Genomic DNA, 17370 nt, shown 5'->3' on the forward strand with positions numbered 1-17370 from the left:
GTGGGTTCAGGATAAAAACCCCTCCTCTGAAGAATGGGAGAAGAGGTGCTACACACCTGACACACAGCAGGGGCTTGACGACTGGTGACTCGTGTGAGGGAGACGTGGCTTGTCAATGTCCTCCCCGTCAGATGCAACATTATATAAACACTTAACTTTTATGGGTACTTTTTCTAAAGCTCCATCAATGATTAAAATGTTGCGTCAGGATTAAGAACCAGTTCCTATGTTATTAGGCCATGAAAAGGAATGAAGTTTTGATACATGACGCAATGTGGATGGACCTTGAGAACACGATGCTCAGTGAGAGAAGCCAGAAACAGAAGGACACACAGGGTGTGATTCCATTGACGGGAAACGTCCAGAACAGGCAGATCCACAGACACAGAGAGTGGGTTCCTGGTTGTCAGGAGCTGGGGAAGGGGATGGGGGTGACTGCTGATGGGGACGGGGCTTCTTTTGGGGGTTTAGACAGTGGTGATGGTGGCAGAACATGGTGAATGTACTAAAAACTAATGAATTGTACATTTTTATTTTTATCTATTTAATATTTACTTATTTGGCTGCACCGGGTCTTAGTTGTAGCACGTGGGATCTTCATTGCCACGTGCAGGATCTTTTAGTTGTGGCATGCAAACTCTTAGTTGCCACATGTGGGATCTAGTTCCCCAACCAGGGTTCGAACCTGGGTCCCCTGCATTAGGAGCGTGGAGTCTTAACCAGTGGACCATCAGGGAAGTCCCTGTACGTTTTTAAATGGCACATGTTATGTCATGTGAATTATATCTCAATGTTTTTAAAAGGAACCATTTCCCCAGACAGGTAGCTGGAGCCACGTAAATGCCAGTTTACTGCATTAACTTCTGCGGAAACGCAGATCGGGAACTCGGGGCGGCCAGGACCCCGCCTTCCTCGCCGGCTCCGCTGGTGTCCAGGCTGCTCGGTCGCACTGGGTAGCTGGAGCAGCAGGAAGGCTGGACGGCAGGGAGCTTCCACACCCCGCCAGCGGCACCCACCGGGGACGGACCCCTCCTCCTCCGTGAACTTCCTTCCTTCCCTATGGGCCACCTTCCAAGAGGCAGGGAACACGGGGAAGTCATCTCTGCAGGACAAGGCAGCTCAAGGTCACCGGAGGCTGGAAGTACAATCCCCCAGAAGCCACAGAGGCCACGGCTGAGGGAGGTGAGTGTGGCCCAAAGGTGCTTCCACAGCCCAGTGGCCAGTGGGGAGCCGAGTGCAGGTCCTGATGCCCCCCCTTTGCCTACACCGTCTGTGGCGGCCTCTAGACGCTGGGAAAGGCTGGGGGCACTTCTCCCCTTGAGCCCTGGCAGGGAGGCAGACCCGCCCACACCTGGATTTAGCCTCGGGGGACGGGGGCCATGTCCGACTTCTGACCTCCAGGACTGAGATGATCTGTGTGGTTAAAAGCCACTGAATCTGTGGGACTGTCTCAGCAGCGACAGGAGATGCACACACAACCCAGTTCCGTGGTTCCAAGGTGACCCACACAGGGTCCAGGCTGGGGGTTCCTGGAAGCTAGGGGCAGGGAGGGGCGGCGGCGCTGAGAGGTCAACACAGACACGGGCAGAGGTCATGATGTCTATTTATTCCCCACACGTTACGTTATGCTTGTCACCATGGCTAGCACGCAAGAGTTAGGACACAGCTCGCCGGACGTGTGCCAGACGGCAGGTGGCTGGCGGCCGTCTCCCTACTAGTTACCTACACACACGGTGCTGGGTCACCTCGCACATGGCCCGACACCACCAGGGAGCCTCCAACGATCCAGCTGCCAACGCTGCTGTCGGAGCGGAGGTGCCAGCCGACCCCTCCTCCCCACGCCGCCCCGCCTCGGCGGGCGGCACCAGGACCCCCTGCAGCCCCCACTCCCCCTAGGTGGGCGGCACCAGGACCCCCTGCAGCCCCCACTCCCAGAGGGAGGAGGGCCCGCTGAGGAGCCGGCCAGCGGGACCACCTGTGGGCAGAAGGGCAGTGGCTGGGACACATGGCCAGGCCGGGATGGGCTCGGGGGCCAGGCTGAAGGTGGTGAGAGGGCCCCTCACGGTCTATAGGTCGTGAGTACTGGGAAGAGAGCATTGGGATCAGACCCGCGTCCATCCAAATGCTCAGCTGGAAGAAAAGTCCCAGAAATGGGTCCTGCACACCCAGGACGTCCGCTCCGGCCTGCCCCCAGGCCCAGGGCAACAGAACCGGCTCCTGGGAACCTGCAGCGGGAGTTGCTCATGCGAGAACCCGGGTCCGAGGGCCGGGCTGGCTGGTAGGGAGCCCTTCCGAGCAGGGACGGCTGGAGTGGCCACGGTCAACGCAGAGAGCAGCTTCTCGTGGGCTGCGAGGCCCCTGAAGACAGGCCGAGGGGGCGGGACTGCAGAAGGGGCTTCGGGCCACGGCTTCCCCATGGGCCGCTTCTCGAGAGCGGCGAAAGGACCCCCCCCCCCAAATTATTCTAGAAAATACTTTAGAGACTGGGTTTTTGGGGGGCTGGGAGTGAGATTGGTGCTGGTCTGTGCTCACAGCTTGCTGGTTCTGTTTCGAGAAGGGTCTGGGGGCCGTGAGAGAGTACAAAAAGGGAGGGAAGGGCAGAGGCAAAAAATTAAAAATAATAAAAATCCGTCTTAACATGCAGGTCCAATTCCTTTTCCTCTCATGGGCGGTCCAATGGGAAGAGACGGAAAAGTGAGAGAAGGCTTCCGGTCAGCCGGGAAGGACCTGATGGCGCTGGGGGGCTGGAGAGAGAAACAGCCCAACTGAACGGGACTGGGAGGGGTGGGGGATCCGGGTGGGAACCCCCGGCAAGGGGCCTGATGACCAGAGATGCCCCCGCGTGGCCTCGGCGACGCGGGCCCGGCCCCGGACTCACCGGGCAGTCATTCCCGCGGGTCGTCGCTGCTGGCACTGGGGGTCCGACTCCGGATCTGACTGCGCAGCTGTTCTATCAACTCTGGGTTCTGCTGCTGCATCTGCTGAGCGAACTGCTGGCCCCTGCGGGGAGGGGAGGTGCGCCCGGGCTCAGCCTGGCCCAGGGTGCCCGCCCCACGTGCCCCTCGAGGGCAGGGGGACCGCTCCCTGGAGGACGCAGGCCCTACAGAGCAGGTCTCTCTTCCTGGGAGGGAGGGGGACACGCCCCACCTGCCCAGGAGCCCCGCCTGGCAGGTCCACTCACGCCTGGATGAGGCTGGCCAGGTCGTTCTGCGAGGGGTTGGTGCCGGGAGTCCCCAGGGGGTTGTGGCCGCCCGAAATCATGCCGGACATGCTGCAAAGAGAGCCCTTGACTCGCAGACGGCTCAGCCCTCCTCCCTCTGAGCCCCACTTGGCCCTTCCCCTCTGCCGGCAATGGACATCTCTTGGGGCCCAAACCTGCCCTCAGCCCACCCTTCTGACTGCAGCCTGTCAATTCCATCAGCTTTCCCAGCAACACCCTTTTTTGGCTTAAAGACAGTGATTCTCAACAGGGCAACGCTGTCCCTCAGGGACACCGGGTGACGCCAGTGACAGAGAAGGCCACACAGTGTCTGAGTCCACTGACGGGAAACGTCCAGAACAGGCAGATCCAGAGACAGAGAGTGGGTTCCTGGTGGTCAGGGGCTGGGGATGGTGCTAATGGGACGGGGTTTCTTTTTCGGGTGATGAATGTCTGGAACTAGACGGTGGCCACAGCTACAGGACGTCGTAAATGTACTTAATGCCACGGAATCATAAACCTTAAGATGGTTAAAACGGTACATTTTATGCATCTTTCACCACAATAATTTTAACAAGACCCAAAGGAGAACGGTGGTCACTTACAGCTGTTGAACTTGGGGATTGTTCATGAGGTTGGATGCCTGAAGAAAAAAGCAGACTTCTCAGAAAAAGCAAGCTCCCAAACGCATTTCGTCACTGACAAGGTTTCCCCGTAGGCACCGTGGGCCTCCAGCCCAGCACCCAGAGCGCCAGGCCCGCCTCTTCCCTGGGCCTCACCCCATCCCCACACGCTGTGACCCCGCCCTTTCCCCACGTCGATCCCATCTGGACTCTCATCTTAAGATTCCGGGCACCTCGTCATCCTTCCCCGACCAGGGACACCTGGGAGTCAGTCCCAGCTCTGCTCTGTGGATGAACATCATCCTGGAATCTCTCCTACACTGACACCCCCAGCCACGTTGGGATCATCTCCTCAGGGCCGATTTTAAGACGTGCACACGAGCAGAAGCCAGGGAAGCACCTTCCAGGCTGTGGCTCTTTCCGTAAAGGGCTGGAGAGCGCTACCAGCCGGCCTCGGCCCGTCCACTGCCCTGCATGGCTGCGTGCCCAGGCCACGGTCATGCAAGTGCCGGGCGTGGCTGGGTGCCGACAGCACAGCACGAAGCTGAGGTGGGCCGGGACCGCCGACCCCGACGGACAAGGCCAAAGGAGCGGCCTCTGTCAGGCTGCTCCCCCCGCCGGGAGTCCTCTGGCAGCCTCGTGCCCGCCCCGCCCTGGACGAGAGCGGCAGCCCAGGCTCCGAGATGTGGGAGGCCAGACGCTTCCCGCTCAGGTGGGGACGTTTCTCTGACTGGGGACTCCAGGCTCCTCTCTCCCTGGCGACCTGAGGCCCCCACCCTGAGGTCCCTTGAGCCAGCGGTGTGGCCTGAGGACCAGTGAGACCACCCGGGGGCTGACAGGCATGTGGCGGACACGCTGGGTGCCTGTTCCAGGGGACGGCCGTGCGCAGAACACGCGCATCTGGACCAGAGGGTGGTCGGCCCTTCCTCCGCGGGGCCCCCGCGCCCTGCGGTGTCTCGTCTGCACCTCCGGGAGCAGGTGCAGCGACTCTGCTCTCACCGTGGCCACATCGCGAGGGGGCCCGGGCTTGGGGGGAAGGGGGGTGGAGATTCCCCAGGTTATTCAGCTGGGAGAGGCGGGTTCAGTTTGTCCGGCTCCACACCCCACGGCGCCCAGTGTCCATGGTGTCTGCAGTGGGGCAGCCCTGGCCTGGGGCCCGTGGTGACACGGCAGGCGGGGGCCGTTACCATGCTCATGAAGCTCGGGTTGTTCAGCAGGCCCGCGATGTCGAAGCTGCCAACACCTCCCGTCTGTGGCGTGAGAAAAGCCCTGGTCAGTGGTGCCTGGACACAGAACCTCGACAGCTGGCCCCCCGGGAACTGAGGGGTAAGGTCCCACCTGGGGCCTGTTGGAATCCTGGGCGTCCCAGCAACCCGGGCGGCCAGGCCCTGCGGCCAGGGGTGCTTCGTAAAAGACGCGCACCACGGTGTGGGTCCCCCGCAAGAGCACGGTATATTAACCGTGTCTTTCACTTTGTGATGCTGACTGTGGCGGGACGGCCCTCCCAGGGGTGACCAATCCCTAGAAACGGTAAACAACTGGCCCGCGAGTGCACCTTTCACGTGCAAGCCAGCCTCTACGGGGCTCGGGGCCGCTGTCCCCCTGCCCTGGTCACCCCGGGCAGCCCCCCTGCCCCGGGGCCATTCAAACTAGCCGACCCCGCGCCTGCTCACCCTGCCTGCCAGCTCCTTCCCACGGCCCACACGGCCCCCAGCCCTCTGCCTCCTGACGAGATGGGGCTTCCCCGTGTGACTCACGCCCTCCCGTTTCCGGGGGCTCTGCGAGGATAAGCCTCTTCCCGCACGACAGGACCCGGTTAAACAGATGCCGGACCCCCGGCACCGGAGACGTCCCTCCCACACGGGTCAGGCCCAGCCCTCGACCCCGCGCCGCCCTGCCCCCGCGGCCGGTCCCCGGGGGACTCACGGGACTGGGTGCCTCTCTCAGCCTCAGCTCCGCCACCTTGAGGTTGGACTTGTAGGTCTCGTTGTCGGGGTCCAGCTCCAGGGCCTTCCTGTAGTAGGCCACGGCCTCCGTGTGCTTGTTCAGGCTGGACAGAGCCAGGCTGCAGGAGGGACAGTGGGCGTGGAGGGCCTGGGAGGCCGCTCGCCTGCCCGCCCCGCCCCGAACTGCTGGGGTTGCCATCCCTCGTCCATCCCACGTCCGGGGGGCTGGGAGGAGGCGGGGCAGGCGTGGTCAGAGCTCCTCCCTGCTCAGGCCGAGCTGAATCACAGGTGTGTCCTTGGACCACACTGGAGTTTATGCTAACGAGGAGGCCTGTTTATGCTAACGAGGTGGGCTTCCAGGAAGCCTCCGGATGCGCTGCTGGCCACAAAGACCAAACTCACCCCCAACTCCCGGGGAGGGAGGCGTTAGAGACGGGCTATAAAACCCACCCCCACTGGTGACCGCCCCGTGTGCTGGGTGGGGGCGCGCCCCGAACCCCACGGGACAGAAGCTCTGCCTCGGGACCCTCCCCGACCTCGCCCTTGGCGCCCCTCCATCTGCTGCTCGTCTGCATCCCTTACGATGAGCCAGAGAAGGTTAAGTGAAACGCTTTCCTGAGTCCTGTGAGCCTTCGAGGGAATCGCTGAACCCAAGGAGAGGGTCGTGGGCACCCCGACTTACAGCTGGTCGGTCAGAAGCTCAGGTGACGGCCTGGACTCGGGATTGGTGTGTGGGGTGGGGCAGCCCAGTGGGCTGGGGCCTTAACGTGCGGGGCCCGCGCTGACCCCAGGCAGACAGTGTCTGCGGGGTGGTGGGCGAGTGGCACTCACCCCATCCTGCCATAGGCCTTGCTGTAGGACGGGTCTATGCAGATGGCCCGCTCGCAATCCTGCACCGCCCCCGCGTAGTTCCCCAGTTTGCTGTGGGCCGCAGCTCTGAGGGAAGGCAAACCAGGGCAGTCGGGGAGCTGATTCCAGCTTCCCCGTCTGTCAGGTGGGGCAGAGGCAGCGTTGCCAAGGATGGGAGGCCCGGTGGGGCTGGACGCTTGGGCTGGTGCCGGAGGATACAGCAATCTGGGTGTCGCCCTGTTCACCAGGGAAACCGAGGCTGAGGGGGCAGACGAGTGCGGCCGCTAACATCACGGACACTGGGCCACACCTGGCCGGCCACCCGGCATGGGCTCGTCATTTGGGAGAGCGGCTGAGCCATCACGAACCCACAGATCGACCGCCCCTCCCGTTCCCCTGGGGACCCCGCTCAGCCCGCCCAGGGCCCCGCCGGCCCCCGCCGTACCTGTTACAGAAATAGACGGCGTTGGCGGGATTCAGCTCGATGGCTTTCCCATAGAAGTGCACGGCAGCCTCAAAGTTTTCTACTTTCATCTGCTCGTTCCCTGAAGAGAAAGGGAAGGAAACGTACCCTCGGCTGTTCCCCTCAGACCCCGAAGTTCTGAGACGGCGTTCTCAGCTCGCCCGGCTTCCGTGTGACAGTTCGAGACTTTGGGGGCCCAGGATGCAACGCTTAGACACAGGCTGGGTTGGTGGCGCGGGGTGGAGGGTGGGGCTGCGTCCAGCGCAGGGCCTGGCCTGAGCCAGCTCTCGGTGCAGCAGCTGTCACTGTCCTGGTTGTGGTATTTGGGAACCTAAGCCTCAGATACCATCACTTTTGCTCGTTCCTTCAGAAACAGCCCAGTTTTAATGAGATGGAATTCACATACCATGAGACTCACCCTTTAAAAGTGTGTAACTCAGCGGTTTTTAGTATATTCAAAGTGGTCCAACCATTAGCACTAATTCCAGAACATTCCATTAGCCAAAATAAGCACCATCCCCATTAGCTGTCACCGCCCCCCCCCCCAGCCCCTCACAACCACACATCCACTCTCTGTGTCTGGATCTGCCTGTTCTGGACGTTTCCCATCAATGGAATCAGACACTGTGTGCCCTTCTGTGTCTGGCTTCTGTCCTTGAGAATCCTGTTCTTAAGGTCCATCCATGTTGTAGCGAGTGTCAGGGCTTCTCTCCTTTGCATGGCTGAGTGACGTTCCCGTGTGTGGAGGGACACGTGTGTGTGCCCACTCGTCAGCTGATGGGCACCTGGGCGGTTTCCACTCCTTGGCTGTTGTGCACCATGCCGCTATGAACATGCATGCACAAGCATCTTTGTGGATGTGCGTTTGCATCCCTCCTGGGCACACCCTGGGGTGGAGCTGCTGGGTCACATGGTCACTCTATCTAACCGCTTGGGAAGCTGTCGGACCGCCCTCCGCAGCAGCCTCACCCTTTAATTCCTCCTGGTCAAGGGTCTGATTTCTCTGCATCTCTGCATCTGTGTAAAAGCCCCCCGGCCCCGTCTCCAAAGGCTGGTTTGCCATCCGCTCCACAGCCTGGGACCAGCCGGCCTCCGCCCGCTGCACCCAGAGGCCAGCTGTGCGGGGCGTTCCTTACCTTCGGTTTTGAGGCGTTCTGCCTCGGCCGAGTCCTCCTCCGAAGGTGGGGTTCGCTGGGGGCTCCTCAGATCAGGTGGTATCTCCTGGCCCCAAAGCCAGGATGAGCTCTTTGAGGGGCAGCGGGAAACCGCCGACCTCCTCCCCCAAGCCCAGCACCCTCCCCCCTACCCCACCCAGCCAGGGGACGCCCAAGGACAGCTGAGCCCCGAGGGGGTAACTCAGGCCCTCAAACTGAGACAGAACCACAGCCCCGCGGTGCCCGAGGCTCACCCTGCCCGCCGCAGCTGCTTCAAATATTTCGGGAAGAGTCTGGGGGAGCGCGAGGTCGCTATCCTCCACCGTCACCCCGAAAGCGGTCTCCAGGCATTGGATGGCAACTGCCAGGGGGACAGAGGTGTGCTCTGCTGAACCCAACCCCGAGCAGACGATTCTGGGGGGCAGCGCTCACGCTTCCTTTCTTGGGCGTGCTCGCTAAGGCCTCGGATGCACCAGGCGCTGCGTGCGCCCTGCACGGCCCTATGGGTGCTGGTTCTGATTCCTCGGGCAGCGCACGATGGACCTGCCCCTCGAGCCCCGAGGCCGGGAGGAGGGGGGAAGCCGCCGTCCCTGCCCCACGGGGCTCAGGTGGTGACGCCAGGCCTCTCTGTGGGGTCACAATGCTGGGGCTGCCTGGGTGGGGGGCCTCGGGGGTTCGGCGCGGCCCGGTGGGCACGGAACAGCCACCTCCTGCCAAGCAGGCTAGCAGCCGGGTCTGGGCTGGGCTCCCCACCCCTGGCCTCTCTCCCTCCTTTGACCGGTAGGGACACACGCACAACGGCGGGGATGAAGAACCTTCGGGAGCTGCACCCCTCCAGAAGAGAACACCTGCGGGAGGCCCAGCCTAAAGTGAGGGAGACGGGGGACAGCCCTGCACCCGCCTGGGGCTCAGCGTCCCTACCTGGGAACCAGCCTATCACTCCCACCCCATGGAGCTTCTAGGCGCTGATGCAGGTGGGGGGTTGGGCAGGGGACCCGAGGCCCCGGGGGGAGGGCATGGCCCGCACGTACCTTCCAAGCTCTCCTGGGCGTCAGAGGAGAGCTCCCCATGCCGGAGCTGGTCATGCAGGAACCGGATGATGGCGTAGGCCAGACGCTTCTTGTTATCCATCTTGAGATGGGAGGAGACGAGCCCTGGGGGTTTCAGGATCTGCGGACAGAGGTCCAGGGTGTGGGGACAGGAGGGCGGGCACAGCCGAGCCTTTCCCCCTCCGCCCTCCACCTCCACGCAGCCCGCACCTCCTGCTCCAGGCCCTCCGGGCGCCCCCTCACGCCCCCGCCCTGCCCTGCAGGAGCCACTTTAACTCACTGGCTAATCGTGTCTGCCTGACAACAGTGAGGCAGAAATGTTAATTCTCCGCATTTCACAGAGGAGACACTGAGGCTGTAGGTCCAGAGCCCCTTGCTGTCCTGCCTGACTCTAAGCCCAGGGTGATGCGGCCCTGGGCCCGGTGGTCATCACTCCTCAGCGGCTGGACGGGGGGCGTAGGGCTCCCCAGGGACACAGAGGGCAGGCTGCAGCCCCACCTGCTGCTCCTCCACGCTCCGGACAAAAAAACGGTCCAACAGCTTCCGAGCCCCCCGAGCCCCGAACACCCGGGGGACATGCACCGCCCACGAGGGTCAGACAGGACCACTGGGTGGGCCTGAGCAGACCAAAGGCCCAGAGGGCACTGACACCCCCTCCCAGGCCGCCTCAGGGCCTCCTCTGGGTTTCTCTACAACCTGCTGTATTCCTAGGCCAGGTGTGACTCTCCCAAGGGTACACTGGTGACAGCTGTGGTCGTCACAACTTGGGGGACGGGCCCCTACAGTGCTGAGGCAAGAACCCTGGAGAAGGAGCGTGGGAAGGGCCTGTTCCCTGCGGGCCGTGACGCGCCAGGCACTTCACACACAGCTCGCCCCCTGCACAGGCCCATCTCCCACGCAGAGAGGAAACAGGCTCAGAGGGGGCACCCCATGCTTGCCCGAGGCCGTGCAGGGCTCACCCGGGAGGGTGGGATCCATGGTGTGAAGCATCTTGGTCCCCCAAACATGCCCCTGCGGGGTGAACAGCCTGTGTGGCTTGGAAATCGAGGGGCGGCCTCCTGGCCGAGTTATCATTAACCCATCACTGGCCAGTGGCGGGTAAATCAAACCGGGCAGAGCAAGTCATAACCCCCAGGCTTCGCACACTGGCTGAGAGCAGGCCGGGCGCTGCCAGCACAGAGCCGCCGGGCGAGTGCAGTCAAGACACACGATGCTGGCCGCGCTCAGAGCTGTTTCTGGTTCACAGAAAACTACATCCATCGACAACTTAAAAAAGGGAGAGAAGTCAGACGCAGAAGGCCACACAGTGTGTGATTCCACTGATGGGAAATGTCCAGAACAGGCCAATCCACAGACGCAGAGAGTGGGTTCGTGGTTGTCAAGGGCTGAGGAAGGGGTGGGGCTTCTTTTGGGAATGTTCTGGAATTAGTGGTGATGGTTGCACAGCACTGTGAATATACTAAAATCTACTAAATTTTACGGTATGTGAATTATATCTCAAATTTTAAAAAGGGAAGAACTTAAAGCAGCTATTTTGTACAGCTGGACAGGGCATTCTGGCCACCCCTGGAAAGCTCTACGGGGATGGTAATGAGCTTTCCTCCCCCATTTCTGGATACAATGAGCCTTTACCAAGCAAGTGCCTTTGGCCCAAGAGCGTCCCAGGAACTGCGAGGTCTGGTATCAGGACACGCTAGAGCCCAGAAGACAGACGGCCAGCCCCAGATCCACAGGATCTCAGGGGCAACACAGAGGGGCCCAGGGAGACCAACCAGCACAACCCACTCGTTTTGAAGACAGTGAAACCCCCAAAGGTGAGTCATCTTCCCCAGCTGAACCAGTGAGCCGCTGCCCAAAACATCAACAATGTTCTGGTTTTACAGATACTTGACAAACGGCAGCCTCATTCACCACAGCCGAAAGGCGGACAGAACCCAATGTCCAGGCATGGATGATGGATCAACAAATGTGAGCCATCCACAGAGCCGAATATCATTCAGCCTTAAAAAGGAAGGACGTTCTGACACCTGCTACAACCTGGATGAACCTTAAGGACGTGATTGCTCAGTGAGATAAACCAGACACAGGACACTGTCTGATTCAATTCACGTGAGGTCCCTAGAGGACTCAAATCCATAGAGACAGGAAGTAAATCGTGGGGGCCAGGGGCTGGGGGAGGGGATGGGGAGTGTTTCCTGGGGACAGAGTTTCAGTTTGGGAAGATGAGGAAGTTCTGGAGATGGATGGTGGGGATGGTTGTACGACAACGTGAATGTGCCTAATGTCACTGAGCTGTGCGCTTAAAGATGGTTGAGTTGGGAAACTTTATGGTATATCTATTTTACTGTAATTAGAAGAAAATCTGTTTTCAAAGCCCAAAGTGGTCCTCTTAGGATGTGAACCTCTGAGACCCCAGGACCCTTTCCTCAGGGGCCCCACAGCCCGCAGAATTTACCACCCGGGCCTTCGTGTTTGCCCACCCCTCCCAGCCGACTTCTCGATCACTGAACGGGGTGGAGGGGTGCCAGGGTCTCCCAGAGGGGGTCACAGATTGACAGGTCACATGGTGAGGTCACAGGCTGGGCAGCTGGGGCTCCCCCGAAGTGTTCCAGGCAGCACTTAGGGGCACGATCCCCCTGCCAGACCCACGGGAGCTGGTACTGGGTGACTGAGCTTCACACTGGGCTCGAGGGTGTGTGCGTGGGGGGATCTGTTTTCCCCACAGGGAACTAACGCAGGCCCTGTGGTGGCAAGCGTTTGCTTAAGAGTAGGATAAAGAGGCAATCTGATCTTTACGTGACTGAGCTGTGAGGACGTAGGGGGTGACTCTGAGGGGACCGTCAGGGTGCAGAGAACTGAGACACGAAGTCACACCCGTTCCTGGCACACCTTCAGTTCTTCCAAGGGCCCCGGCCCTTTGTACCTCAGGGCCTTTGTACATGCTGCTACCAGCCCTCCCACCCCGACTAAACGGCTCATGTGAGGCAACCACTACCTGGTTTCCTGGTTCCTGGCTTCTCCTGGTCTACTGACATGACCTCCTCCCGAGGGTCGGCCCCCCAAGTTGACACAGTGAGCCCTGAGACCAGGGCTCCCGGAGGCGCCCTGGGGGTAACAACGGGCTCTGCAGTCTTAGCACCTGAGGTCCAGCCGTCTCCACCCGAGGCCAGCTCCACGTCGCCTCCCCACCCCTGAGCCGGGATGCTCGTGTCACGTCTGAAGGAGCCCCCGCGATGCCCTCTCTTTCCTCTTCTATAAAACGGGGTAACGGAGGCTGTTGTGAGAATCCAGCGCCCCATGCGGGGCTGCTCCCCCAGGCGCTATCCGCATGGTGCGGGGGACATCACTCCTTTCGTGGGGAGTGTGCACTGTAGGGTATTTAACAGCATCCCCGGCATCCGTCCAGCAGTGTCCCCTGGGGGCAGGATCACTCGGGGCGAGACCCCCGGGGTTAGCGATTCCACTGACCCCCGGAGGCTACGTCCCATGACTATCTGACCTCTGAGGTCCCGGGATGCTATACACATTTAAATCCACACCTGAGTGGGAGGGAGGCGAGGTGACTCACACACGCTGGGGGTCACCCTGGTTTACACTGTCTGATCATCAGGGGTTTATTCTGGTGTCCAGTGTGAACAGGGATCAGACTCGATGTTTCCCCAAATAATGAATGCAGGGCCCCTCCCCCGCAGCACAGCTGACATGGGAGCTGGGTCACTCTCTGTGGGGGGCGTCCTGGGCACCATGGGGTGTGGAGCAGCCTCCCTGGCCCCCACCCCCTCGATGCCAGGAGCCCCCCTCCCCCACAGTGGTAACAATCACAAAAGTCTCCAGACGTCACCAAACCACCATCAGCTGAAAATCACTGATAAACACTAAGTGGGAAAAATAAAAGTCAGCACGGGTCAGAGTTTCTGGCCAAACGACTTGGCTGCAAACTTTCAGCAAATCCTGTGTTTGCAGAGTATTTGGGGTTTCCGGACTGCAGAAAAGCGGATGTGGGTCTGCAGCGGGGGACCCAGCACATGTTGGACACAGGCGGGCCGTGAGGACTGCCGCTCTCTTGCCTCTTGGGCGCGGAACAGCTGTCGGCCCTTCCTTGCCTTCCCGCTCCCTGCAGAGCCGGCCCAGGAATGCCAGGACGCTCTTTTCCTTGACTGCCCCTGGGCACTGGGGTCTCAGGAACAATCCCGACTTGTTGGGCTTTGGCTGCCGGACAGAATTCTCAGGGCAGGCTGCTCTCTCTGCGAACAGCGAGGGCTTTGTGAGGCTCCAAAGGCACCCGGGGCGCTGGCTGCAGGTGCGGGGTGCAGGCGAGAGCCTGGCCGGGGGACGGACGCTGGCCCCGGGGTGCGGCTGCAGCGGGGGTCCCGGTGCCAGTTCCTCCCTGTGCCTTCACAACCCCCGCCGGCTCTCCGTCCACCTTTCCATTTTATCATTAAAAACACCCCAGCCTCAGGACTTCCCTGGCAGTCCAGTGTTTAGGACTCCAAGCTTCCAGTGCAAGGGGCATGGGTTTGATCCGCGGTCCGGGAACTAAGATCCCACGTGCTGGGACTTCCCTGGTGGTGCAGTGGTTAAGAATCCGCCTGCCAATGCAGGGGACACGGGTTCGAGCCCTGGGCCGGGAAGATCCCACATGCCACGGAGCAACTAAGCCCGTGCGCCGCATCTACCGAGCCTGTGCTCTGGAGCCCGCGAGCCACAACTACTGAGCCCACATGCCACAACTACTGAAGCCCGTGCACCTAGAGCCCGTGCTCCGCAACAAGAGAAGCCACCGCAATGAGAAGCCCGCGCACCGCAACGAAGAGTAGCCCCAGCTCGCCGCAACTAGAGAAAGCCCGCGCGCGGCAACGAAGACCCAACGCAGCCAAAAATAAATAAATAAAATAAAATAAATTTATAAAAAAGAAAAAAAGATCCCACATGCTGTGCAGCTCGGCCAAAAAAACCCCCAAAACACCCCAGCCTCTACTCCTTTTATTTCCCTGCTCAGAACTGATCATTCGAAGAGGCAAAAGGGTACACTCAGGAAAATGAGTGACCCAGCCCCGGACCCCAGGAAGGAGAAGCACCCTCTTTCTGAGACTGCCCACCCCTTCTGGAGGTGCCCTGCCCCACCTCCACCCCGAATCCAGCTCTTCTCACCAACACCAGTGTGTGCAAGCTGGTCCTCTGCTCCTCCCTCCCCTCCCAGGGCACCTAGGGCTCCCAGGAAAGGGCCGTCCCAAGAGCTGGAACTCAGGCTCCAGCCCGAGCCCCACATCGCAGCCCTGTTTTCCTCTGAGAGGCTGCCAGGATGTCCTGCACACTAAAAACCCTCCACAGCCCCCCGAAACCTCCTGAGCAGGCACATGTGGCCCCTCACCAAAGCCCCTGTGCTCTGCTCAAACGCAACACTCACCTTCCCTCCTGCCATCCAGGAACCACTCACTCCCCCTTCAACACCAAGCCAGAAGGTCACCTCCTCAGACAGAGATGGACACCCTCTTCTTCCAGCAAAGCCCAGTACCTGTCCTGCCTCTGGTCCAGCATCTCCTACAAGGCCTTCCGACTCTGTCCTGGCCTGCTCACCCTGCACCCGACTGTGAGCCACTGGACAGATCACCTTCCCCCGGGGACCCCAGCACTCAGGGGCGTTTGGTCCACATGGACTCAGGGAAACCTTGGATCCTTGTCGTGGTCAGAGCCACGTGACCAGGTTCCTTTGGGAGGTCGTTTCTCTTGGGTCTCGGTTTCCTCATCAGCAGAGGGGATGACAAGCCTACCTACCAACTGTCCCCTTTACTCTTTCACCCTCACTGTGCATTGGCCGCCAGGGCCAGCATTGGGTCTTGGCCAAAAAAAAAAAGTAGGAACAAGTAAGACAATAGCTCTCAATCCGGGGCAGAGCTTAACCCCATTTAGAACCACTCACTCTTCCAGGAAGACTGAATTATAAACCCCTGAATGAAATCCTTGGAGTGCCCAGGACTTTCCAGGCCCTGAGCTGAGTACATATAATGGCCTATTTCAGGGGTCAGCAAACATTTTCTGAAAAGGAGAGTCAGAATGAGGACGTTCAGCTTCCCAGGCCATGGATAACATGTATGCAATCAAGTGGGCTGTGTTCCCACAAAACCTCATTCACAAAGACAGGCTGCAGGGGGATTTGGCCCCCTGGTTACAGTTCGTTTAATCTAACTCCCATTGTACAGAACAAAAAACTGAGGCTTAGAGAGATGGGGGCACCCCCCGCCAAGGGCACCCAGCTAAGATGCAAATCAGCAGTTTTGAACCTGGGCGGGCTGATTCCAGAGCCTAAACTCCAAAATACCCTTTCCTCATCCCATAAAAGTGGGCACGCACACAAAACCTTGCACGTGATTTCTTGGGGGGTTCACACCCTCTGCCCCCTCTGAAGCCCACTGGTGAAGAATCACTAATCTAGGGTAGGATTTAACTTTGGCACTGTGGACATTTGGGGCCAGATCATTTTCTGTGGGGGCCGTCCTGTGCACTGAGGGGTGTGGAGCAACATCCCTGGTCCCCACCCACTTGATGCCAGGAGTGCCCCTGGTCGTGAAAGCCTCAGATGTCCCCAGACGCGGCCCCGTGTCCCCTGACAGGACAAAATCCCTGGTCTAGGGAGAGGAAAAGCAGACAAAAATAACCAGAGAGGCAGAAACAAAAGAAAATGGGAACATCACTCAGCGGGGATGCAGAGTGCACACGCATTTCCTGGCACCTAATAACAAAACTAGCTGTCCTCTAGAAAGCTCTTGACAAGGAGTGGGAACCTGAGTAAGGAATGTTCCACGTGTATTTAACCTCAAAATGCCTGTAAGAGGCATGTACTTCTAGAGCCCCTATTAGTAGAAGAAAAAGGCTGGTGGAGAGTGGAAGCGATCTCCCCGAGTTTACACAGCCAGAGAGAGGTGGACGAGCTGGTCCTCAACCCCAGATTTCTCCCACCTCCAGCACAGTAGGCAGAGGCCCTCCGTGTGAAATCAGACTAACCGCTGCTGATCCCTTTGAGCTCCCACTTCGCGCTGGGGGCCCTGCGACTTTAATCCTCCCGGGAAGCCTCCCACCCCAGGCAGGGGCGGAGACGACGCCCATTTTACAGAAGGGGAAACTGAGGCTCCGAGAAGCCAAGAGGCTGGCCAAGGTCACCCAGGTAGAGAGTGGCGGGGCCGAGACAGGAGCCCCGACTTGAACCACACGAACGGGGGACCCGATTCAAAAGGACCGTGTTTCCGGGAAGCAGTAGACACCCAGCAAGCGCTCACTACGTGCGGGGCGCTTTGCCTCCCGCTGTCCACCCGCCGGCCTGCGAACCCGCATTTCCCGGGCCTGGGGTCTGCGGGAGGGAGACCCGGGCCGGCGAGGGCCTGCCCGACGCCGTCCGGCCTCAGTTTCCCCTCCGCACCGCCCACTCATAGTACCCCGCGGATCGCGGCGACCCCGGCCCCACACCGACGTCCTCTTACGGGGCCCGGAGCCCTGGGAGCCCCAAGAGCCCCGAACCGCGGACCTCAGGCCCGCCGGGCTCAGCGCCGAGCCCCCCCACTCACCTCTCAGGCAGCAGAACCCCGACCCACCGACGGCTGCGCCTGCGTACCGCAGCCCCGCCCGGTCCCGCCCCCCAGCTGCGACGCCTGCGCAGAAGGAGCCAGCACCCGCGGGCTTTCATTCTGCGCAGGCGCACCAATTATCTAGGCTGGCTTTGGGGGGGAAGTGACGCAATTTAGAGGCTGGGACAAGCTGGTCGTTAGGGCAACTGACCTCTGCGACCGAACGGAGGGCGGAAATCAGAACTGACTAGTCCTCTACAGCCGGAATGGAGCGGTGCATGGTGGGACAGTGGGGGACTCTTGTGGGTTGGCGGAGCCGTCATGTGGTGCAGAGTCGGCCACGTGGTGCAGCTGTGTTTGGGTATCTGGCGCCCAGAGTATTACAGGCGTTCTTTGAACGTATTTGTTCATTTATTCACCCACCCATTCACCTACAAGTGCGTTCTTTCATTTATTCAATCCATAAGAGTAAAATAATAGAGATATTTGTTTACAGCAGATGTCTAATAGTCGAAAAATATTTATTGC

The 17370-nt window shown here is 60.2% G+C and overlaps 1 protein-coding gene across 3 annotated transcripts; it reads right to left on the minus strand.

The window, feature by feature from the left end:
* Positions 1 to 1585: 1585 nt before the first annotated feature.
* Positions 1586 to 16959, minus strand: SGTA (small glutamine rich tetratricopeptide repeat co-chaperone alpha). Of its 3 annotated transcripts, none has more exons than XM_082381592.1 (12): positions 16843 to 16959; positions 9266 to 9404; positions 8489 to 8595; positions 8217 to 8301; positions 7063 to 7162; positions 6600 to 6704; positions 5749 to 5887; positions 5010 to 5072; positions 3805 to 3842; positions 3182 to 3271; positions 2879 to 3000; positions 1586 to 2744 (listed from the first exon to the last, which is right to left on the minus strand). In XM_082381592.1, exons 2-11 carry the CDS (start codon positions 9363 to 9365, stop codon positions 2886 to 2888), a joined length of 942 nt encoding a protein of 313 aa, XP_082237718.1. In that variant the 5' UTR covers positions 9366 to 9404; positions 16843 to 16959; the 3' UTR covers positions 1586 to 2744; positions 2879 to 2885. The 3 variants fall into 3 exon arrangements, with proteins under 3 accessions (XP_082237718.1, XP_082237716.1, XP_082237717.1); XM_082381590.1 differs by having other exon boundaries at positions 5749 to 5993; XM_082381591.1 differs by lacking the exon at positions 16843 to 16959 and adding an exon at positions 15204 to 15228 and having other exon boundaries at positions 5749 to 5993.
* Positions 16960 to 17370: the final 411 nt, after the last annotated feature.

Source organism: Balaenoptera borealis (genome assembly GCF_965194805.1).
Source record: "Balaenoptera borealis genome assembly, chromosome: 2".
In the NCBI taxonomy this organism is placed as follows: Eukaryota; Metazoa; Chordata; class Mammalia; order Artiodactyla; family Balaenopteridae; genus Balaenoptera; species Balaenoptera borealis.